Below are 24,977 nucleotides of genomic sequence, written 5' to 3' on the forward strand. Positions count from 1 at the left end.
GGCGCTCGGGCTCATTTGGCAGAGGGCTTCTGCGCTTTCTTCTCATGCAGCTTCCCCTTCCTCTTTTCCCAGATAGATATGTAAACACATGCATTTTCCTGTTCAAACGGGGCGAATTGCTGTTGCGCCTGTTCCTTGACTTAGCGATTGGGCTGAGCCTTGCTCCTCCCTTCTCTGCTCGGATAGGAGCCACAAGGATCTGGAGCTCGAGCTTCCAAATTGCAGCTGGCCTCGGGCCAGGTGACCTTTGCTTTGTAAGTTTCTTTCGGGGGGGGGGTGGAGTGCGTGGAAGGGGGAGCTGGGTTCTGTTGGGTGTTGTGGGGGGGGAGTTGAGGAAAGGAAGGGGCTGGAAGAGAGTAAAGGGCTGTTGTTAAACAGTTTCTTACCGTAAGAGGGAGTTCAGACCTGGATCTTTCCAGTTAATCACACAACAAACTTAGCTCATCGCAATAAAAGCAGCTCAGAACCGACCGGCTCGCAACAGGATTCTCTCAGCCCGGCATCTCCTGCAGAGGGATCAGCCTGCGCGAACTGCAAGCGTGATGTGGGGGACCAAACTTCTGCGGGTCCTGTTGCTGCAGCACGTCCTCCTGCACCTCCTCCTGCTTCCTGTCACCATCCCCTACGCAGGTAAGTTTACTTCTGCTTCACAGAGGTGCTTGAACTCTCCTGCGGACCCGGCTCTTTCCTTCCAAGAAGCTCTCTACGCTGCTTCCAGCATCCTTTCTGAACTCCATGTGTGGTGCGGGGCTTCTTAACCTCTCATTATGCTTTCTTTTGGCATTCCTTTCTGTTTGAAAAACATGTAAAATGATAATTAGCATCCCTCAGCGATACCCCCACCCCCATGGAGCCCCAACTCATTTAGCCAAGCTGTCCGGAATTATGGGATAGGAATGAAGTGCTAACCCTGGCTGGAACTTTGCTGGTTTGGCCAAGTTTTTTTTTTTTTTTTAAACAAAAAACAAAAAACGAAGACAGACTTTGGCTTGAAGAGGGGAGAGTGATAGTCCATCTAACCAGGGACCCACGATTTCCCAAAAGGAAAATTTCCTATAAGCGTCCATCCTCCAGCTCCAAATTATGACATTGCGCAGGTCTCCACTTGGAGGAGGCAGATTAAGGTCTGAGTACATGCATGTTATAAAAATGAAACAGAAAGCTTTTCCTTCCAAGCTCCTCTTCTCTCGGGTATGGATGATTGCCCTGGATGCTGCAGCGCGGGGAGGAACCACATCTGTGGCTTGTATGGATGCAGCAGAATTGTCCCTCCGTCTTCCCTTGGTTTGCAGGTTGGGGAGGAGACCCTTGGTCTCGTTCAGATTGCCTGAGTATCTGGGGGGGGGGGGGTCTCAAATGCTGGTAAAGGAGGTTTTCTCTTAGTAGCTAGAGTGGAGGACACATCTGTATGTATTGTGCCATTGCTGCAGTGGCTAGACTGGGGTGCCAGCAGGAGAAGCTGGGGAACTTTAGGGTAGGCGCAGGAAAATAAAGACTGTAGTGAGGGCCATGACAGCAGCTAGGTGACCTTTTAAAAACAAGAGAACAAGGAAATGGCCTCATAATTTAAGATAAGTTAACTATGACATTGATCGCACCTCTGATCTAGTATCTCATGTAATACAAGAAGTAGCTAGTGCTAATAAAAATATTGAACCCACCTGTGTTTTTTCTGCCTTGAGAAGGGACCCTCCTTTTCAAAGAAGACACCTTGGAAAGTGTCCTTTGAAAGGGTGTAGGCAAATATTCCTGAAGAGGTGGTGGAGAACTTAGAGATGTGTCATACTAAGGTAGACCTTTAAGACATTGCTAGGTTGGGGGGGGGTGTTAGAATTAATTTTGATCTTGGTCCAGTTTGTTGGTTTCACTTTTCAAAGGCTGAAATGTTGTTGCCCCGAAGTGTGGTTCCCTGAACTCAGCTCAGCTAATGCAAGACCTCAGTTTGGAAAACTCAAACAGTAGATCGACCAACGACAGTGTCTATTTATTTTTTTGGCGAGCATTACATGCTTTTGGCAGGAGGTAGACATTTGTAATTATATTTCACTTTGGCTAATGCTGAGATGACTTTGTTTCCTGAGTATACAGAGAGCAGTTTGAGAGAGTGCCGGCAGGCCAGGAGGGGGCTGTTGGCAATTCCAGATATATGCAATGAATAATTCCTGAAGTGGGCGATACTAAAATTGTCATCAAAAGAGGGCCCATCTTTGTTGTGTTTTCAGCTTGGTTTCCCCAGTCTCCTTGTTTGAAGTGACTTCCAAAATGGAAACAGGTAGCTTTTTTTTTTTTCGAACACGTGATGAGAGTTTTGCTCTATGACTTTCCGTGTGACGTTGAATATTTACTGTGTCGTTGTTACTTGAGTGGCTATTCCTCCGACAGCAAGCGGGTCCTCTAACATGCTGAGAGGCAGTCGTGAGCAGAAGACGTCATGATGCTTTTTTAAAGAGGTTTCTTGAGAAATATTTGGTGTGGATGATGCAAGCGGTTTTGATAGGAGCTTATCTACTACATAGCATTACCGTCTAGTCCCTCACACTGAACACTGTAAGCATATGTGGAATACTCCATTTAAGAAATTAAACATTAAATGAGCACCTGTTGTTCAAGCATCTTAGGGAAGGCAAATGTGATCAGGTGGAAGAGGAATTGTGTTTGTTGAGCTATAGTGCTAAGAAATGAAGCTAAAACTCACTTAGGCCTAACACCTGCATTCTTCAATCTATTTGACATGTAAAAAGCAGGGTTTGAACATCTTAAAAGTTATCTTTGTTAACTATGGGACTGACCTAAAATTTCTGAATTCTAAGTGAATGGAAAATGTAATTTTTCTCTTATACTAAAGCTCAACACTGCAATCAGTTCAAGCATACTTATGAATAATCGTTTGGCTAAGTGGGAAAAAGGAACCAACATTAGCAAAAAGGAAAACAAAACATTTTATTTTTTGTATTAGAAAATGTTGATACAGTATAATGGAGAGTCCTTTACTTTTAGTCTTCAAGCTTGGTTAAAGATGCTTGTCGTACCTAAGTCAAATATGAGAAGATGAGCTACGGCATGATGGGTACTGTGGTAGTATTGTTTCAGGAGTTGCCTGAATCCCAGAGGTAAGAAAGTGTAAGAGATGCTTCAGAAAGACTTATAGACAGCAAGGGAAGATCAATTCTAAGGGCTGGCATACTGCGTTCCTAGTGGGAGTATAGCCTGTGGTTGGAAAGGGAAGATGGGACAGTAAGACAGCCTTGTATGTCATGCGAAACCATCGGAGGGAGCAAGTGAAAATTTTGCATGCACAGGACACAAATAGCTGCACTTCAATGTGGTTACTTTACTTGCTCTGTAGAAGGGAGTTGCAGCCAGAGGGGGGCAGAGGCGAAGGAGATCAGGGCAGGACATCTATAACGCGGAGTCCCAGAAAGCAAGTAGAAAGAAGGGGAGACACCCATGCTTACCTTGAGCACTCTGTCCAGCAAGTCTTCAGGAGATTTCACGTTGCTTCTCTGCCACCAATACTCAGTCTAAGCTCTTGATTCTCACTGTCTTTATTTACCACGAGATTAGCTCCTCCAAAAAGAGGGAGCATATTGATGTCAAAGAGTGAAGTCTGAGTCCTAGACAGTAACAGTGGAAAGTGTGACTTCTTTTTGTGACCCCTGTCTTTAGGAGTTAAAATTCTCTAAGCGCAGCCATTGCCCCCATCAATTCTTTGTACACTTTCATCTTAACGTCTTGCCAGTTCAAACTGTTAATCACTAATCATGTGGGTAGTTTTCTTCAGTTACGGGGAGCCAGGCTCCTGCTCTTTCCACACCCCGCAAATCCTTCCTTGGCCTGGCTTGCCTTTGAAGTCCACTGTTCTTCCACACAGAAGGAAATATATGAGGTACTGAGAGAAATGAGCTTTGGGCCCAGGGGCCGTGGGAGAAAGGCATCTTTCTGTGTCTACTTCATATGCTTGACGCTGCTTTCTGTGCGCAGGTTTCCACCAGGATCCTCGTGATCTCGGTTCTAAAACAGGGACTTCAGGTTGTGCAGGAAATGTACCTTCCAGAATATTTCCCTAAGCTGGGAAAAGAGAAAGGAGCAGAATTGAAAATACAGGAAAGCAGACATATTTGTAGAGCTCTCTTACCCTTTGATTCCACTTCAGTATTTCCTTTTTGAACTTTAACAGACACAATCAAAAAATAGTAGGCAAAAAAAAAAAAAAAAAAAAAAAAAAACTGTTCCAAACGTATTTTGAGTCCCCACCCTCCCCAGGTTAAGCTTGGCTTTTTAATTGTTTTCAGTAAAACAAGCATCAGTTGCTACATGTGGAAGAGGCAGTGAAATCTATTTCCAGCAAAGGAATTCCATTTTCAAATGCTGATTTTGAGTGGCTTCTGTTTTGCCTTTTTTTCTCTTATTGAAGAAGTAATTAATTTTATAGACGCAAGAAGTTAATGATGTCTACACACTTTGAACTTCATATTCTGGAATAATTAGTGAGTGATCTAGTCTAGAGACTGAGTTCTGAGGGGAAGTTCGGGCATTCCAGTTTCAGGGGACTCCTGGTATCTGGTTCTGATCGGTTCTTATTGACACTGAAGCTCTGGGGCTGCTATATCACACAGGAGAGCGAGATTATGGATTTGCTTAGTTTTCAGGACGCTTTTTGATCTGTAGTCAGGCAACCTCTCCTAGCAAGCGAGAGTAGCTGGTTTTATGAGGCCAATTCATGCACTGACCCAGTTCAGTAGGACAACTGAGGGTCTGTAAAGTTAATCAGCGCCTCCTTTCCACAGATCAGTCTTCCCTCTTTTATAGCGTTGGCCAGCGGCTCTGTTCGGATTGATAATTACTAAAATAAATGCCTTAGGAACTTAATGCTTATCAAAGCTATTTTGAAATTACTTTTGTGTTTTTAATACGCTTAGACACATACAAAAGCACATTGTACATAAGAACAATGCTATATTCTTAGTTGGAAAATTTATATATATATACATATACATTATACCTATATATGTGTGTTATATATAGGTATAGTATATATATGTGTGTATATATATGGTTAATTTTGACAGAAGCTATTTTTAAAACAAATATTGCTCAATGTAAGCTTCTACCACTTACAGGAAATGCTTAAACTTATAAGGAAACTTAAATTATCTTTATGGTATGAAATATTTAGGAGCACCAAAGAAGTAGTGAAATAAGGCCACAGAAAGAGAAACTCATAATGAAAAAATTATCTCTCATTAACAAGAGTCAATGATAGGAATGTCAATCTGCCAGTATCATGACTTTCTTTCTTGTAAGAATAACAGTTGTGTCAGAAATTAAATGACAAAATTTCAAAAATAATACCAGAACTCTAAAAAAACCCATTTCATTGCAATTCCTAATTGTATTCATAATATTTACTTAATGAATATAGCTCAAACAGCTCTATTGATTAATTTAGCTTTTTTATTTATAGACTGAACAATCAGTATCTTAAAACTTCATGTAATTACACAAAGTCAATTGGCAAGTCAGTAATAATTCCAGCTTCAGCTGTCTGTCAATGTTATGCAAGGAATTTTGACCCCAATTTCATGAAATAACATACTAATAGATTATTTGATTGACTTTATGTATCAAGGTTTTGTTTAAACAAAAGCTCTGACATCATCTTATAGCCCAAGGGACAGCATTACTGCAGGGGTTAGTACCAGTCTGTTAGTGTCTGTGTTCTGGAGTTTTGCAAAGAACTCAGACCTTGGAGAAGTGCGTGTTTTCTCTCATTTATTGTTGACTTCAGGTTAAGATAGCCATTAAAGTGCAGCATCTGCATCCTTAGCCAACTGACCGGTGCCAGTTGTTCCTGGAAAACCGGATGATGCCATGCTTGGCACTGCACTCCGGGAACCATCTCCCCAACTTTCCCGAACAGAAAGCTTCACCCTTTTTTCCTGACATACTTCCCAACATTTAAGGAGAAGGAATTCATTTCCTGTGGCAGCATCCAAGCTTCTCTTCAGCTGATAGCTCTGAACCAAATCTTCAGGAAATGTTTACAAATCCCATGTCCCCATACATTCTTAGCAATTCTTAGATAAAAGATGGCTGTGTGAATGGTTCCGGGTGCTAGCTTTGAAGCTGGGCCTCCGCTTTTCCAGTCTGAGGTCTTTGAAACGCTCAGTTCATTTCTCCCTATGTCTTTACTTACCTCCAGCTAAAAATGAATGTATTAAACTGCCATTGTCTTAAGGGCTATTAACTTAGTGGATGTGCAGATGTGCATGGTCCCACACTTGTATCGCAATCGCTGTGGTCTAATAGGTGATTGGTGCAAATTAGTTTGAACAGTATTATAATGGGGTACTTTTGGGAAATTAAGAATGAAGCAGTAAGCTTGGCGGTGGTGGCCCAAACCTTTAATCCCAGAACCGTGGAGGCAGAGGCAGGTGGATCTCTTTGAGTTCAAGGCCAGCCTGGATTACAGAGGGAGTTCCAGGACAGGCACCAAAGCTACACAGAGAAACCCTGTCTTGAAAAGCAAACAAACAAACAAACAAAAAAGAATGAAGGGATAAGTTCTTATTACTTTCAAATTATACATAAATTTAAGATCTTTATGAATTGTTGGTTCAGTTTTTCAGGTTTATAGTAAGTTTCATGCTCTCTAGAGTTCTTGCCCCTTCATGAAGAAAATTGGTATCGCTACATTAAAGGATAAAACTTGACAGACATTTGATTTACAGTGTTTGGATTGCTCTCAATACAAATTGTTTCATGAAATTGAGAAATAGTGTCCCAAACACGGAATACATTCTTTTTGCACAAAACCAAGAAGAGAGGGGCTAAAATACGTATAGTATAGTATGAAGCACTTAAAGAACAAGTCTGAAGAATTTGTACAGTGCAGTTTTTAGTGAGAAGTTTCTCACTTGCCTTTGGATAGATTTACCTAGTTAGCAGTGTGGCTTCTATAAGGAACCACTGAGAGGAGAATGAACAGTTTAATTACGAAGCATCTATGTGCCTCTGGCAACCATGTTTCATTCTGTGTTGTCTGGAGAACATCATCTCTTTAGGGTGAGCTTTGTCCTAATTTTGAAATAATTATTCTTTAAAGTTGTTTATTCTTTGGGGTGAACTTTGTCCTAATTTTTCAATGCATTCTTCATTTGAAAGGATGTAGATTAGTGGATTTATATAGCAACTATCTGTTTTTACATAATTATAATGTTCTTCTCTCTTTCTCCTACACATCCTCATCCAACTCTGTCCACCCCCTAGAGGTATGCTATGTTGTTCTACAAAATCATTATTTTGAAGATGTTCCTTAAGACATTTCCCCCTCTATAAATATTAAAAAAACCTTTCTTTCATGTTGAACTATTTAATTTTTGCATTAATAGAAGGACAGAAGAAAAGAAGAAATACACTTCATGAATTCAAAAAGTCAGCAAAGACTACTCTCACCAAGGAAGACCCATTATTGAAGATTAAAACCAAAAAAATGAACTCAGCGGATGAGTGCGCCAACAGATGTATCAGGAATAAGGGACTTCCGTTCACTTGCAAGTAAGCCTCTTCATTTTCTTTATTGAATAATTTTCAAATAAAGTAAGTATGTAATGATCATATTTTCTCTTCCTTTTTGCTAGTCAATGCAATGGGTCCTTTAGAGTAAGTTTGAGCCTAGCTTTAACTCATTACAATAGCAGACTGAGCTCTCAGCCGGTGGAAACTGAATGAGCATGTGCAGCTCTGTAAACTGCCTTTCAAAGTAAACAGTTGCATTGGCTATGTATTTTGAACAATTAACATGGAGCGAAAATTCAACTGGACTGAATTTTATCTCTCTCTCTCTCTCTTTTATTTTATTTTATTGTGTGTCTTGTTTTCTTCTGTAGCAGAACACTGCAAGGATTTTCTGGGTAGGAACTGGGCAACAGCCAAAATTTCCTGAAACTTCTATCATCTCTGTAGGGATTTCAATAAAAAGTGTTGATAGACTCCTATAACCCTAGAGCGACTGGTGTCAGCAGCCCAGACTGCTTCACAGAAGTTGGGGAGGTGATGATAAAGCTATGGCGGAGAGGGGCGGAGCCATTCCGAGGCTCCAGTGGCTTCAAGTAAAGAGGGTCTTATCTTTTGACAGCCCCCTTCTCACTAAGAATTCCCATTGCCTTGCCAGTGATCTCAAAGGCGAAAGCTTACAACCTTGAAATAACAAGGTGGAAATTTCATCCGAAATGGCAGTAACAACATTGATTTCCTGAGCAAGGTGTAGTGGTGCACTCTTAGAATCCCCAAATGAGGAAGTTGGTCATTTCAAGTTCAAGACTAGCCTGGGTTACAAAGGCACACACACACACACACACACACACACACACACACACACACACAAATGCACCATACTTAAAAATGTGTTTTGTTGGTTTCTTTTCTAGTGTCTCTTAAAAAAAAAAAACACTGGGTGCTGAAGAGATGGTTTGGTGGTTAAGGGTACTTGCTGCTTTTGCAGAGGACCTGGTTGGTTCCTAGAACCCATATAAGGGACTTCCCTAAGCCTCCCCCCCCCCCAACCTGACACCTGTACCAGTTCCAGGGTATCTGATGTCCTGTACTGGCCTCCAGAGACATCTGCACACATGTGGTGCACATTAATTCCCTTGAGCACACCCATATAATCTGATAATAAATAAATCATTAATAAAAGATGATGTGGCTGGGATGTAGCTCAGTGTTGGTGTGCCTGCTTGGAACACATTTTATAGATGGTATTAAATATGATATTTTTGAAGACATTCTATGAATGTTCAATTCTTGCATATTATGCGTTTTGACAGTGGCCTTTTACGAGGATACAGAATTCAGTGGTGTCATGTGAGCGGTTTCCATTTAGTGTTTGCTGCCTCAGAGAAATGAGGATTATGGGCCCGTAGGGCAGGACATGATCACAGAAGGTCTTCAGCAGACTTGGGCAGAGGAAAGACTATCTCTTCTGTGTTTGCAAAGCCAGCTGCCACTCCCAGGAAGACATTTCCTGGCAACTACAATGGGAACTGGATTTGTAAACTTGTCCCTAGGATAACTGGGTTTCAGTCTGACTTTTCTGTATAAGCCTCGAGATTGGGGGAAATAAAGCAGGAAAGATTACTCTCAATCAGCGTTCGAGGTGCATGAATCTATGGAGATGTTCTATTGGCAACTGGGCTGGCGTTGGGTCTTCTCTCCTCAGAGTTGCAATGTAGGGGAAAAGCAATAGAAGAAGCACATTTCATTGTGAATATTTAATGGAGAGCTTGAAGATAAGGATGAGGTAAATTTAGAGAAAAATTCAACACCGGGAATGTGATGGTCCCACACACTTCACATAAAGGAATACCATAAAGAGCCTATGCTGTTATAATCGGAGGAAGGAAAGGTTCTATACATTGGAAATCAAAACTAGTTTTCTGACTGAAATTACCTTAAGAAAAATCTAAAGTATTTTGCGGTATTTATCAATTTGTTTTAGTTAATACTTTTAGTAAGCAATGTGAAAAGCAGTATATTAGCTGCAGGGATAATGGGACACATGTCTTCCATAAGAGTATGAATTAAATTGTATTGTCTAATGTTAATAGTTTTGAAATAAAATGTATATGATAAACTTATTTTGGGAGTATTGACTTAGAATAACCTTATAGTTAGATGTCCATTCTATTTAGTAAATTTTACATTTGATAGCTCCCCAAACAAGGATATTATATGACAGTTTCCAAACATTTCACTCAGATTCTTCTTTTTTAAGACACTATTTGGGCTTGGTGACTTGCCTAATACAGTTTTTTTTCCTCAAGAATTTCTTGTATGGTTAGAATATATCTCAGTCACGTCCAGTCCCCAGTGCTTCAAACTCTTCTCAGGCCCCCCAATACATCTTGCTCTAAAATTCATGTCCTTTTTTTTTTTTTTAAGTGCCCACTGAAAGACACTTAAGGAAATTGTAAACATCCTTAGACATCGGAGAAATGCAAACCAAACAAGTCTGAGGTTCCATCTTACACCTGTAAGAATGGCCATGATCAAAAACACTGATGACAGCTTGTGCTGGAAAAGATGTGGGGTAAAGGGTACACTCCTGCATTGCTAGTGGGACTGCAAACTGATGTAGCCCCTTTAGATATCAGCATGATGATTTCTCAGAAAATTAGGAAACAACCTTCCTTAAGACCCAGCAATACCACTTTTGGGTATATATCCAAAGGATGTTCAATCGTGCCATAAGGACATGTGCTCAACTATGTTCATGGCAGCACTGTTTGTCATAGCCAAAATTTGGAAACAACTTTGACCAAAAAATGGATAAGTAAAATGTGATGCATTTACACAATGGAGTACTACACAGCGGAAAAAAATAATGACATCTTAAAATTTGCAGGCAAATGGATGGAGCTAGAAAACAACATTTTGAGTGAGGTCACCCTGACTCAGAAAGACAATTATCATATGTACTCACTTATAAGTGGCTTTTAAACATAAAGCAAAGAAAACCAGCCTACAAATCACAATCCCAGAGAACCTAGACTAGAATAAGGACTCTAAGAGAGACACACATGGATCTAATCTACATGGGAAGTAGAAAAAGACAAGATCTTCTAAGTAAATTGGGAACATGGGGACCTTGGGAGAGGGTTGTAGGGGAGGGGAGCAGAGAAAAATGTAGAGCGCCATAAAAATCAATTTTAAAAACTGCCCACTGAGTTCAATTCGTGGTACTTATCTGTGCATGACTTTGGATCGTCCGGTGAAGCATAGGCAATCTACTAGTGGCCATACCCCTGAAAGAAAAGTGACCCTTTCTCCCTTAGCAGCCATCAGCTGGCCATAGTTCCTCAGGAGCCGGTCATCATTCGATGCTGGAGTTTTCAACTGGCTTGGTCTTGTGTGGGCAGCAAGAGCTGCTGTGAATTGCTATGTGGAACGGCCAGGTTATGTCCAGGGCTGGCATTATTTCACAGTACACCTCCCCATCTCTCAGCTCTTACATTCTTTCTTCCCCCTTCTCTAGAATGTTCTTTGAGCTGTGAGGGGGCCAGGTTCCTACAGTTACTGTTCTCAGTACTTCAGCGGTCACAAGTCTGTGCATTAAGCACTGTCTACTTTGATAAGAAACTTCCTTGACCGAGTGTAAGAACAGCGCAAAGCTACCTGTTCCAGGAGCCTGGGGGCTCAGCCTAATGCACCTAATCATTCTAGGTTTTGTATTGCAAGACTGAGGGGGACATCTAAATCTCTATCCATGCTAGGACATGAATTCTACTGACCTATATTCCTAGCTATTTTATATATTTTGTTTTGTTTTGAGCCAGGGTCTTGCAAAACTGTTCATGTCTGCCTTGAACTTACTCTGTAGTCTATATAGGCTTTCAGTATATTTCTCCAATCTCAGCATCCCTGTAGTTGGACAAGAGCTACATCATCAGGCCCAGGGGATGTGTTATTTTAAGAAAATATTTGTATATTATAAGCTTTGCATGCTAATGATGATATGCAAATGCAATCACTTGCATATAACTAAAACCTTCTAACTAACTGGACACTTACAAAACTATTAAAAGTCTTCAGAAATCATCTAGGTAGTTGTTGTATGCAATTTTGGGATCTTCAGTTTTTCTACAAGTCATTGTGATTAAATTCAAAACTTTCCACAGAGTGTTGATCTGGTTTTCTAATTGATACCTAAAAAAATCTTTGTTTTGTTTTTCCTATTTGTTCCATCAAAATTAGGAACACACACACACACACACACACACCACTGTATTTTAATATGCAATAATGCCCCATTCTGTATATCCTCCTTGGTAAACCATGTGCCCATTAAGAACGAAAACCAAAACTGTTGAATTGTGCTATTCTTTCTTTTCACTCAGCTGTCTTTTTCAGGGCCTTTGTTTTTGATAAGACAAAAAAACGATGCCACTGGTTCCCTTTCAATAGTATGTCAAGTGGAGTGAAGAAGGGATTTGGCCATGAGTTTGACCTCTATGAAAACAAAGGTAATGGCCTTCTTTCTAAGCACTACATGATGAAATGAAGGGTAATCTCTACACTTGCATTTTCTTGCCACTGTGTCTTCCCTGCTGGTGTCCTGGTCAGGTTCTGATCTGTGACCCAGTCAGTTGCTGATTAAGGCAGAAGAACCTGGTGCCTTGACTATGATTGTTGGGACACCGCGTTAGACAAAAGGCTGTGCTTCCCAGATTTCTTTTAATTATCTCTCTTCCTCCTTAGCTTGTTTTTTCTACATTCATTTTCTGATGAGTCATTTAGGTTATGAGATCAGCATACCCTCTATTGTGGCAAATTTTAAGAGTAAGGTAGTATTTTCAATTCTAACTACTTTGTGTGGCTCATCATAATGGCGGTTGGCACGAAGATTTGGGGCAAATAGGTTGAGTTCATGTATGCATGCTTTAAAATTATTTAATTGAACAATTGAAATTGTTAATTTGTCTATTATGTGAAATTATATATGATATAATATGTAAATATTTACACTGATTAAAAGCAAAAATATACCAATGAGATAACTATAGAATATTAGATATGCTTTTAACAGGTTAAATATTTCATTATGTGACATGAAAATTATTAATTGAACTTATGAAATGATCCTTATTTTATTAATTTTTTGTAAGAACCTATTATAGCCTTGAATTAGAATATTGATGCCAAATATAGACACCTCTATGTCAATTTACTGGATCTTTAAGTAAAAGCCAATAGTAAGAAACAGAACAATTTTTACATATCCTAATAATTTTACATATCTGAAGTCTAATTTGTGACCAAACAGGAAGTCCCTCTATTCAGTCTTCCTCCAGTTGACCAGCTGCAAATCCTCTTGTCTAAAACTCACATGCTCCTGTTTAGAATTCAGTTCCCTGTGCTAGAAGCTGATGTTATTTAAAAGTGCAGAATGATAATTGACCAGCGTAGTTATTTCTCGCCACCACACAAATACACACACAGAGAGGTAACAACAACCGCGAAACCAAACAAACCCACACGACTTTGCCGAGCTAGGAAAGACAAATCACTTTCACTTTCTTATATTTTATTTCAGAATTTAAACTAGATTCTGGAAGTCACCTAAGTTGTGTTTTTAATATTTACTTAGGTGTATTTATTCATCAAGTCACAGTGGTCTACCCAGCAGAGTTTGTAAACTCATTCAATAAAAGGATGAAGAATGATCTCTGTGGTTAGCTTCTATTATACACTCAAAATTAAAACATATGACTGCTTGACTTGCCTGCTTTGCTTTCCTACTTTTAAAACACTAGTACCAGCTTTATGCAAGACTTTTCAGTATCGCTGGAAACGGTTTGCATCAGTCAATGACTCACGTGCATAAGTGGATTCTTATTTTTCCTCTCCAGCGAGTACAGCACGTGCTTCACAGAGTTCTAACCATTTTCCCCCTCTCTGTTAATCAATAGACTATATTAGAAACTGCATCATTGGCAAAGGAAGCAGCTACAAGGGGACAGTATCCATCACCAAGAGTGGCATCAAGTGTCAGCCTTGGAGTTCCATGATCCCCCATGAGCACAGGTAAGAACAGCATGGGGAAAAGAGGAAGCAAGCTTGCCTGTCTGCATGTGAACAGTTAGTTACTCGTTAGTCCTCAGGATAGCATAGCCTGCCACCATCGCTCAGTCAGTTTGCTGACCTGCACAAGGCCAAAACTTACACAGATTATTATTGAGCCATCGAAAGATTCACAAATTTATTATTTAAATATGGCCTAGCACTTTTTTTTAACTGCAGTGTCTCAATTTGTTATTGAAAATGATTCTCTCTGCTTTTTGCCTTTGAGAGGGTACTTTGAATTCACGGGAATCCATGATTTAGACCTCACAAAAGGTGTGTTTAAACCTTGGTAGATCTCGGCTTTGGCTGCAAGTTAAAATGACTCACTGCAAACCTTGGAATGTCCCACCACCAAAGTTACAAACAGATCGACTGAACTAGATCCTTCAGAGTAGGGGTGGCGATAGTGGTCCTCAATTGGTTCTGAAGGGCACAAGACACTGGAGCCCATTAGTCAAAGCTCTCTTGCCACAGATTAACTGGCTTGCTGGTCCTTATGCCACCTGTTGCTAAAGTCATGAGAAACACTTTTCTTCCACATTACATATCTACACTGGAGAAAACTTTATTTACTATTGTATAAGAAAAGTATTTAAAGATCAATAAAGATAATATTCATAGGCTTATGAGATTTTGATCATCATGGAGGAAAAACATCAACATTTCATATGCACCAGATAATCAAATGTCCAGACCTATTTCACAAATAGTCTCAATAAAAACTAGTTTGAAACAGCTCTATCTGGTTAGAAACTTCAGTCGAGGCTTAAGTTTACCATGTTAGACAGTTAACCCGGTAGATAGTTAACCTGATTTTTTTTCATTTATTCCTTAGACTAATAACACAGCACATGGCTTTATGTTCCTAGTTATGTGGTGCAAACGTATCCCAAACAGTCTAGTGTTTTCAAGGCAGTTTCACAGGGAACCCAGAATATGCAGCAACCCTCCAGCGTGAGATCGTGAGTCTCCCTGTAGTATGTGCTTTCTGACATGTCTGTAACAGCAAAATGTGATGTCTTTCCCTTGATGAATACACATTTCAATCCTTTCTACATCAAAATTTTTTATGCATTTTACACAACAACCACAGTTCCCTCTCTCTCTTCTCTTCCTACTCCTACTCACCTCTCCCTTTACCTCCCATCCACTCCTCAAAGAGGGTAAGGCCTCCCATGGGGAGTCAACAAAACCTAGGATTTCAAGTAGAGGCAGGACCAAGCCCCTCTCCTCTGTATCAAGGCCCCGTAATATACCACCTTAGGCAGTGGACTCCAAAAAGCCAGTTCACGCTCCAGGGATAAAACCTGGTCCCACTGCCAGCGACCCCACAAAAAGACCAAGCCACAGAACTGTCACCCACATTCAAAGTGCATAGTTTGGTCCCAGGCAAAGTGCATAGTTTGGTCTCTGCTGTCAGCCGAGAGTCCGTGAGTTCCCACTAGCTCAGGTCAGCCGTCTTTGTGGGTTTCCCTATTATGATCTTGACCCCACCTTGGTCATATAATTATTCCTCCCTGTCTTCACTTGGACTCCAGGAGCTCGACCCAGTGCTAGGCTGTGGATCTCTGGGTCTGCTTCCATCTGATGCGCATCATATTAGATGAAGGTTCTATGATGACAGTTAGGGTAGTCACCGGTCTGATTACAGGGGAAGGCCAGTTCAGGCACCCTCTCCCCTATTGCTAGGAGTCATCCGTTTGGATTCCTGAGTGTTTCCCTGGCCCCAGGTTTCTCCCTAACCCCATAAGGTCTCCCTCTACCAAGATATCTTTCATTGCTCTCCCTCTCCGTCCCTCCCGCAAACTGACCCATCCGGTTCCCCCATGTTCTTATTCCCCTTCCCCTCCCTCTTCCTCCCCTCCAACCTCCAGTTCCTTTCTACTTTTGAAAAGCATATGCTTGCAAGATTGATTTTTTTTTTAGCAAACATATATGAGTTAACTAACTGAAGTATAATATAAAAGTTAGGTTGTCCAATGCTGTAATGAAACCTTGGGACTTTGCCTGACGAACCCTAGCTAGTGACTGTCCAAGATGATCGAGTCGGTAGTAGTATTTCAATAAAAGGAAACGACGATTTTCCGAAGTAATTTACAACAGTTTTAAAAGAATGCCTCTAAAACATGATATTGCCTCTAGATCAGAAATAATAAAATGAATTTTGTTCTCCCTGTGTGCATACTGAAGAAAACTCATTGGTTGATAGTTAGACCTAACTTTTCACTAGCAAAGAAATCCGATCAAAATCAATCCAGCCTTAGACCAGGAGAGTTCTAGACTCAGTTGAGGTTTTATTTTAACCCGAATTCTCTATGATTGTCATTCTCTGCTCGAGGAGTAAATGTGAAATGAATCTCCCTGGGAACTGGCTTTCCTATCCAAGTAGATATTGTGCCAAGGAACATAGGCATCTTATATATTATCCAAATTCCCTTTTGTTTAAGGAAAACAATAGTTAATTTCCATCAATTAGCAGTTTTGGGGGGCTAGCTTCATGATAGCCTAACTCTGTAAAATGAGGTGGTAACTAAAGTTTAATTTAAAAAAGAAATATGTTTTTGTCTAGCAGAGTGATTTATTGTTGACTTTCTAAACTGAAATATTTTACAAATGGCTTAATGGAAAGATGATGATAGATGTTGAAATTAGTACAAAAGCTTCACAGAGAGTCAGGTGACCCGATATCTACGTCTATATCCATCACTGGCTTCCTAGCATTCACTAATGAAGCAGATGATAGAATAGATCAAGTTTTTGATGAACACAGTTTATATTAAAAAGAAAAAAAAAGAGGGAGGCTAGCACCCAGAAGACCTAGTTTATGGTTTAGAGTATATTTGGACATAACCCAGTTTTAAATATTTCTTCACTTATCTCTCTTAAACTTTGCTAACAGCAAGGACAGAGATAAAAATAGTATCTGTGTGAGTAACAGCTCAGTACAGACCCCACAGGCTGGCACAGGCCTTTTGTGTAACGAGTTCTCATAAACATTCATCTAATGAACACCTATAAGTGAAAGGGCGGGTGAGGCTTCATACCCTGACCAAGTGTGGGATGTTGAGCTTGATCAGCCTGAACACCTTGTGACACAAAAGAAAGCCAGCTAGCTTGGGGGAAGGTCAAAATCACCAAATAAAGAAATGGGAAGCTCTTTAACCTCTATGACCCAAAGAGGAATTTGATGTCAATTGACTCATAATTATAAAAACAAGAACATCTTTTCTCTTCACTTTCTGACTTTAACTCCAGTGAGAATTTTTTTCTTCTTTTGGCCGTGTTCCTCCCCCGTCCCCTTCTCTCTTTCCCTCCACCCATCCTCCAGCTACTTTCTACTTTTAAAAGAACACTTTCTAAAATCTCTTCCTTCTTTGGTTATACTGGGCAATTTTATTTTACGATTTGAAACTTTTTTCCTTCAATTGAAAACAGATATTTTTTTCTTACATCCTGATTATGGAATACCCTTCTCTCAGTTCTTCCCCGCCTCCCCTCCCAGGCAGATCCTTCCCACCTCCCCTCATCCAGTTCTCTGAAATCACTAGTGTCTTCAGTATGATATTGTTCTCTTGACAAACCTGTAACTAACTAAATAATTGTCTGGGGAGCATCATTCCCACACCAACCAGGTGATAAGTATGTATGATACAGTGATGGCTCATAACTAATATTACCACTGCCTTTTCCTAATGTAAATTTACAATAGACTTCTTAAGTAAATGTAGTTGATGAGTTACTTCATCAAATATATAAAGTGAAAATCAGTTTTATTTCTGACAGAGAGGTATTTTGTTATAAATTTACTATGTAAATTTGGAGAAGTGCTAATCAATGAAAGAAAATATATTTCAGACAATATTACAAACCCAGGACACAGACACAAAATTCTAGAATGGCGGGACTACAACTAGGAAAAGATAATGGTTTACTTTTCAAAATCGATTCTTGTGAAGGCTTTAAAATTATAATTACCTTTAATTGCATTATAACTTCCATCAGTCACATGACCTAATGTCTTATTTCTATTTCCTTTATTTAAAATGCTGGCGAAGTAAGGATACGAACACTTTGTGGAGCTACACCTTGCAATTGCTTAATTCTTACAATGCTAGTTTGGTTCCTTGCCTATGTTTAGTAATGTCTTAGATTGGCTATTTAATTTTTGAGCACCAGTTTATGTCTTTTGAAGGCCTGACTGTGGCATTCCTTCATGCTCAGACAAAACTTTCTATTGTGAAATGTTGCTTGGAACAGGATGCCTGCCAGTAATCATTCTGTGGTATAACATCGTTATTTTTAAAACGATTTCTCTCATTTTCCTTTTTGCTTAGTACATAATAACTTTAAATGTGGTGATTGATCTTTCGATTCATGTCGCAGACCAGCCCTGGATAATTAGCCTATCTGCTTCCCAACTCTCATGTCGCTGGATAGAAAATTCATTTGAATCATATTTAATGCGAGACTTAGATCTTTATAACTTGTATTCATGCACAGAAGTGAGGCCAATAAATGTAGAGACATCTTTTAGCAAAAGCCCAGTTAACTACTAAACTTGTGACTGGGTTGAAATGTTTTTACTGGCATTGCCTATTGAAGAATGGTCTTCTGTTGTGAGGCTTTGTAGTGAACAAATAAGGATCCACTACTATAAGCATTACAGAGACTGCTTTCTCCTTTTCTCTTGCTGGAGTATTCTTCTAGGTCACAGACTGCCACTACATCTTTAGATATTTTTGGCAAAGCTATTAAATTGATCTCAATATACCCAATGACTAAAACTGAGAACACCAAATCTCAATCTCAGCCATTGTTATCAAACCTTGGGAAGAGAATAAGCCATCGGCTTCCTTGTTACGGCACTGACAATGAGTTGGGTCTCTTAATTGTTGGTGTCATTTGTCAAGTGTCTCATCATCTCCATGAAGTTCTCAAAGCAGCCATATGAGATCTAAGTTCTTTTAAGTGCTGGGTTCTTAGTGGATTACTGAGCAAATGGTTCAGAGGGCTTAACTTATATTGCTGGGACCTCACAGTTGGTATGAGAAAGAGTTGAAGATGGCTCCCCGGGCTTATTTTGATCCTGGATGCTTGGCTCATGCTATGTCATCAACCTTTTCCTCAACTGTGAAGAAACAAGGTGTGTTTGTGTGTATTGTGTGTGTGTGTGTGTGTGTGTGTGTGTGAGAGAGAGAGAGAGAGAGAGAGAGAGAGAGAGAGAGAGAGAGAGAGAGAGAGATTTCCCTCCTAAGGAAAGCAGTATATAAGCAGATGATGACCCTGGATAAGCAGTGCAAGGTGAGATCTAGAAGTCAACTGCAGAGGCCTGGAGAGATGGCTCAGTGGTTAAGAGCATTGCCTGTTCTTCCAGAGGTCCTGAGTTCAATTCCTGGCAACCACATGGTGGCTCACAACCATCTGTAATGAGGTCTGGTGCCCTCTTCTGGCCATCAGACATACACACAGACAGAATATTGTATACATAATAAATAAATAAATATATATTTTAAAAAAAGAAGTCAACTGCAGAGATGGTGGCTTAAGTTTTTCTAAGTCAGAGAAATTGTTACCTGTGATTTGGAGTGTTGAAATTGTATTTTCTAAAACACGATTATATTTCAGAATATTTGGGCTTGAGGAAATTCAAAGGCTAGTAGTTACTGATTTGATGTGGGATACAGATAGTTCAGTTAGGTAAATTTTGATAAAATTCAAGTATTTAAGCATATTGGAAATAGCAAAATTAAAGTACATGCTAAATTACATGAGTAGATGTTTCTCTACTTTTGGGGAAAGTATACCCAGTAACTAGTATAATTAATAGGCCCATACTAATGTTGCATGCTCTTATACTGTGATGATTATCATTTTAAAACTAGCTTTTTGCCTTCGAGCTATCGCGATAAAGACCTACAGGAAAACTACTGTCGAAATCCTCGAGGGGAAGAAGGGGGACCCTGGTGTTTCACAAGCAATCCAGAGGTACGCTACGAAGTCTGTGACATTCCTCAGTGTTCAGAAGGTAAATGAACCTGAATACCACGTGGGGCACTACCTGCCCCCCGTGTATAGAACTGTAATTCACCTTAAAGATTAACAGCAATGAATCAGTTACAATGAATACGCTGTTCATTCAAGTGCAAGCATAGATAGCAATGGGAGCGTTTTCTCACAACATACCACAAACTTGGGGCTTCAGCAGATTCATGCAAGGTAACAGTGCCAGTTACCAATGTGAATTACACCAACCTGGAACAATCTTCTGTGAAAAGGAACAGTGGGCATTTACTTGTTCACTGAAGCTCGCCTACCTCTGATTCTGCTACCATGGACCCCCTGAGAGGACCTAGACTCTAGGCCAACCTTTGGGGGTCATGTATCAGAAAGTCCTGCATATCAGATATTTACATGACGATTCATAACAGTAGCAAAATGACAGTTATGAAATGGCAGCAAAATAATTTTGTGGTTAGGGGTCGCCACACCATGGGGAACTGTGTTAAAGGGCTGAGGCATTAGGAAGGTTGAGAACCACTGCCCTAGATAAAACTGTCTTTGATTGATAGTCCTGGTGCTTTTCATCCAGCCCCTGTTTCTGAAGAAATGTGGTTAAGGCTGTTTTGAAGCCACACAGCCCATACTGGATAGATTCAAGAGACAATATGCCGGGGTTCCCCCAAACACAAATTTCCAATTTATTTTGGGGGTGACTGCAACCACGCGTGAGGCATGTCTGCAACTCAGTGCCATTCAAAACAGTGTTTGAAAAGATCAAACTGGGGTCCCACGCTGCCTGGAAGGCGAGCACCTTAGCCACTTCCTGCACTGTGTTCTCACTGTGAACATGTTCTGTATTCCCTTTTGCACTGGAAAGCTGGGTGACCAGCAAGACGGTACAGTGATCATTTTAGCATTGTGTACAGTTTCATTTCTCTCAGTCATTTGACTACAGAATTAATTGGGTTTTTCAGTTCTGTCAAAGCTCCTATGATTTCACAAATCCAGATGAAATATGAATTAAATCATTTTCAGATTTATTAGGATTTTGAAGTACTTGGGGAATGGAAGAGACCTCTGGAATTCTGTCCGTTTTTATAGTAGGATGTCATACCTGTTTATTAATGCAGTATTTTCTATATCCTCCATGAATATCTATTTTATATTATGTTGCTATTTATCACGGAAGCAAAGGCGTTGTTAGCTAACTGTCATGGAGAAGGAGAATATGTTTGTCATTCGTTAAGTTGCATCTCTCGACTTCATGTGCTAGACAGTGTGTCTCTGTAACCTGTTCCTCTCCATCCCTTGTCATACTCTGTTCCCTCAACATCCTCATTGTTTCCTTTCCTTTTAAAAATAATAAACGCATCTGTGATAACATTATGAATAAGTCTGTTTTGTATGAATAAGTCTGTAATGCATACTGGTCTCTAAATTACACACGGATGAACATAAACCTCTACGTTTAGGGAAATTCTCCACAGGCATAATTTTCTGAGATTGAGACTCATTGGCGAGTGTATTTACTGCTTTCGTTTGGTCTGAGAAAGTATTTCGAAGGGCAGGTAGTTTGGTCCAAACTTTGTACAGCCTGACTCCTGCATTCCCTTACTAGTTCTTATTGGGATATGATTTTCGTTCCTCGCTCCCCTTTTGCAAACACATTGACATTTATTCTCAAGGGTGATGTCAAATATAAGTCTAGAAAAGAAGTATTTTTAAGACACTCTTGTGTTTAGCTATGCTTAGGAGGAAATTCCTTAACATCCTTCACCAGTTTGAGGTCATGAAACATCTCTTAGAGGAGACCGTCGTCCACTGGTGTGGAAGACATGTGGTGTTGTCATGCACGGTGTCACAAAGTGTGCAGATAAGTGCTTTCTGGAAGTCTGATAACAGCGGAATCAGCCTTTAGAAGTGAGTGCACACTTGCTCTTTTGACTAAACATGCTCAGGCATCATGAGTTGAACAGGGAGATTTTAAATTCAAGCCAAAGTGAGCTAAGTTCTATGTGGATTTTAATGAAGAAAAATTCAAAATAAGCAGTTTTTTCCATACACCCATGAACCATAGAACTACTAATAAAAGGGTATTAAACATTTAAAATTTATTATATATTACCACCATTTACTTCTTATTTGTTCCTGTATATGTTATTAAATTTTATCCATACTTTAACACCCAAGAAAAACTAGTCTCTGAAAGCTATTCCCTCAAACACATAGAAGTTTTGATCCTATCACACGGTGGGGTTCTGCTGCCAGCAACATCAGGGTCTTCTGAGACCTTATCACTGCTACTCAATCCAAACCTGCTCAACAAGGGCTTCACAGTTAAGGAGAGCTGAAGGTGACTTTTATGCAATTTAATGTGGAGGCACATTAATCTCCCACATTCGTTCTGGAAAGTACTCATGTCATGTAGTCACGAATTTCATCTGTGTAGCAACTTTTTCCTAATGCTGCTAAACTCGAAGTCGAAAAATATTTTATAATAATTCCCATAGGAATGCTTCCAAGAAAATAGTTCTATTACATTTTAGAATTGGCAGCTATATTATTACAAGCTGCAGAAACAGTTTTGAGCTGTACATTACAAGGGAATAGGTAATCTACTTCTCACTGAATACAAAGGAACAAGCAACAAGAACAGTGCCACGTTCCTTGAAAATATCAAGGCTTAACATCCTTTAAAAAAATGGGGAGCACTAAATAAACTTGTTCCATTCAAATGAAAGCTGAACTATTACAAGCTGTAACCCATGTGAAACATTTCGGTGTGGATGACAGCGACTGAACTGAGCACCTTTCTTCGTGACGCCACCCTCCTTCACAGTTCCGGTGCCTAGTGACTGTATCCTGCGCAATCTTTGCATCACATGCAAGGAGCAGAATTGGTCCTTTGTCTTAATTCATGAACTATCCTATAGGAAAAGAAAGTAGATGGGCACTGCAATACATGGATCATATATTCAGACAGTTAACAGTGAATGTCCCGTTATGTTATTAAAGTAAACATTTCAGAAGAAGAGACCATTCTAATGTCACAAAGCGAAACACTCCCAATATTTATTAGGCAAGAATCCAGCAGATAAATTAATTTTAACATTAGTATCTTTCCTCACTCCAGCTAAAGTTAGATGATCAGTGCTCACGAGATACAAATGATGTGTTTGGGGAAGCCAGACGGCTTCGTAGGAGAGCCATGCCATGATTTATTCCACAGGATGCTTGCTGTGCTACAAATCAACCTTCTGTTTGAGAAATCTCATTTGCAGCTAGTTGATGGGACTCAGTTTTCAGTGTGACTTGAGACCAGCCAGAGGTGCACAATTAATTAACCCACAGAGCCATCAGTATGATCCTGCATAATTAGATCAGCTTATACATTTTTAAAGAGTGGGCGCATGGAGTTCAGTAGCAGGTCATCTTCCGTAAGGTAAGAATGTTAGCTTGCCCACATGCTCGGCATGAATTGCTACTAACAAAATGGAGCTGTAATTACCTTAAATTTGCGTGCAAAAGCTTGTGTTCTTAAGTTGTAGCTGACCAATTGTTTGGTTGCTCTCTTAAGTATGTCAATTCTTAATGGATATATAATACCTGCTTAGTTTAAGTCCCAAGATCGTATGCGTGTGTGTAGAGATGGCAAGAGGAGTGAGAACCACTAGTGTATTCGTGATACATGCACTAAGATCTTACACCATAGTTCACAGGGGAGCAGTCTGCGAGGGTCCATCTTATATTTCCAATTTTTATGTATTTTTGAATAATTACCGAAAAGTAGGCAGCATTATGTCCTTATGTTAAATCTGGATGGAATTAAGTTAAATATAATATAAAATACATGGTACATTCCATAGGTATTATTTTATGTTGCTATTTATGGGCATAAGATCCCAATTTAAAATTAAGACAGAGTGTATGGCTATTGAATTTTTAATAACTGATTAATTTACTGTTCTAAACAGAACAATGGCATTGATCTTACTACCAGAAACAATTAACATAGCATATTTTAATTTTATTAGTTGAATGCATGACCTGCAATGGTGAAAGCTACCGAGGTCCTATGGATCACACCGAGTCCGGCAAGACCTGTCAGCGCTGGGATCATCAGACACCTCACCGGCACAAATTCTTGCCCGAAAGGTAACATCTCATTAGATCTTGCTCCCATAGCTTTCTCTTTACATACTGCTGTTCATTTTGTAACAAACCGCCGTGAAAAATCCTTTCTTTATAGCACACAGCCAGGTAATGTGGTATTCGCTTTTCTACAGTTGTTGGGGTCTGCAGAACGTAGTCTTGGCGTGATAAGACATGTTCATGGTTAGACATTTGAGATCAGTAGCTACCCTTTCAGTTGAGTTGCTAAACGAAGGAAGATTGTTGACCAAAACTGCCAGAAAGACGCAGAATGAAAGCAGTAGCAGAGCCTTCTCTTGTTTCCCATAGCAATAAACAAACAGATAAAAACAAAACAAAAAACAAACTGTACAATGTGGCTAATGAGATAATGATTACTTTGATAGACCCATCCTTTTGGCAGACAGTATATCGCTAAGTACAACCAAATTTCCTCTAGCATCTTTAGATAATTAGGCCACATGTCTAGTACCTTAGCACAGTTCATGTCCACCGTGGAGAGAAAGACAACACAAAACAATCCTCTGGCTGTTTTAGCCTCATGCATTTTAAAATGGCCAAAATGTCATGTGAAAATTTTCAGTTGAGGAAAAAAGAAGCAAAATGGAATTAATTTTATAATAAATGATTGAAAGGCAAATAGTTATTCTATCTCCACCTTCCTTTAGAAATTGGTGTAAATTGCCTTTTTAACTTTTCTGTATGTTTTTGTTTGTTTCTTCTTTTTGCTCTTGTAAATGGAACGAAAACTCTATTTTTTTTTAAATGTGTGTCATTTCTTTTAAGTGAGACCAGAAAGGATATGGTAGCAATTAAATTCAAACCACCAGTGCAGGGTGCTGCTAATTTAAAGGGAGGTGGGATGTGGGGAAAGTGGTGTGATGGAGTTTGTCTCTTGCTCTGGTGGAGGGGAGGGCATGACCTAGCAAGGCTCCATTTCCAAAATTGAGCTGTCATTAGCAGCAGAGCTATTGAAACCGGACTTCGGTTTGAAGTTTAAGCCTGCCATAGAAGAGAACCTGCTCCCTTAATGAACATTCTACACAAGGTCATGTTTGTGAAATTTGTCTTTAATTGGACTCTGTGGAAAAAGAGATGCAATTGGCGATCCTAACTGGGGGACAGGTCCAAAATGGACCTACTTTAGTAACAAAGAGGGTGATACTGAATCCTTAGTGGAATGTGTAAATGAAATTGGGCAG

General features: G+C 39.8%; 1 protein-coding gene across 2 annotated transcripts in view; it reads left to right on the forward strand.

Annotated features, from left to right (window-relative positions):
* The first annotated feature begins 495 nt into the window (after nucleotides 1–495).
* Hgf (hepatocyte growth factor) overlaps nucleotides 496–24,977 on the forward strand; it is a 64,251-nt gene continuing 39,769 nt past the window's right edge. Inside the window, exons 1-6 of one of the 2 annotated variants that reach the window (XM_050139772.1) lie at nucleotides 496–630; nucleotides 7,392–7,557; nucleotides 11,911–12,023; nucleotides 13,470–13,584; nucleotides 19,506–19,648; nucleotides 23,658–23,778. In XM_050139772.1, coding sequence (XP_049995729.1) covers nucleotides 543–630; nucleotides 7,392–7,557; nucleotides 11,911–12,023; nucleotides 13,470–13,584; nucleotides 19,506–19,648; nucleotides 23,658–23,778 — 746 coding nt within the window. In that variant the 5' untranslated portion in view covers nucleotides 496–542. The remainder of the gene's footprint in view (nucleotides 631–7,391; nucleotides 7,558–11,910; nucleotides 12,024–13,469; nucleotides 13,585–19,505; nucleotides 19,649–23,657; nucleotides 23,779–24,977) is intronic. The other variant, XM_050139773.1, reaches the window with a different exon arrangement.

This window comes from Alexandromys fortis, unplaced genomic scaffold (genome assembly GCF_014885135.2).
Source record: "Alexandromys fortis isolate MF-2015 unplaced genomic scaffold, M_Fortis_MF-2015_v1.1 scaffold_38, whole genome shotgun sequence".
NCBI lineage: Eukaryota > Metazoa > Chordata > Mammalia > Rodentia > Cricetidae > Alexandromys > Alexandromys fortis.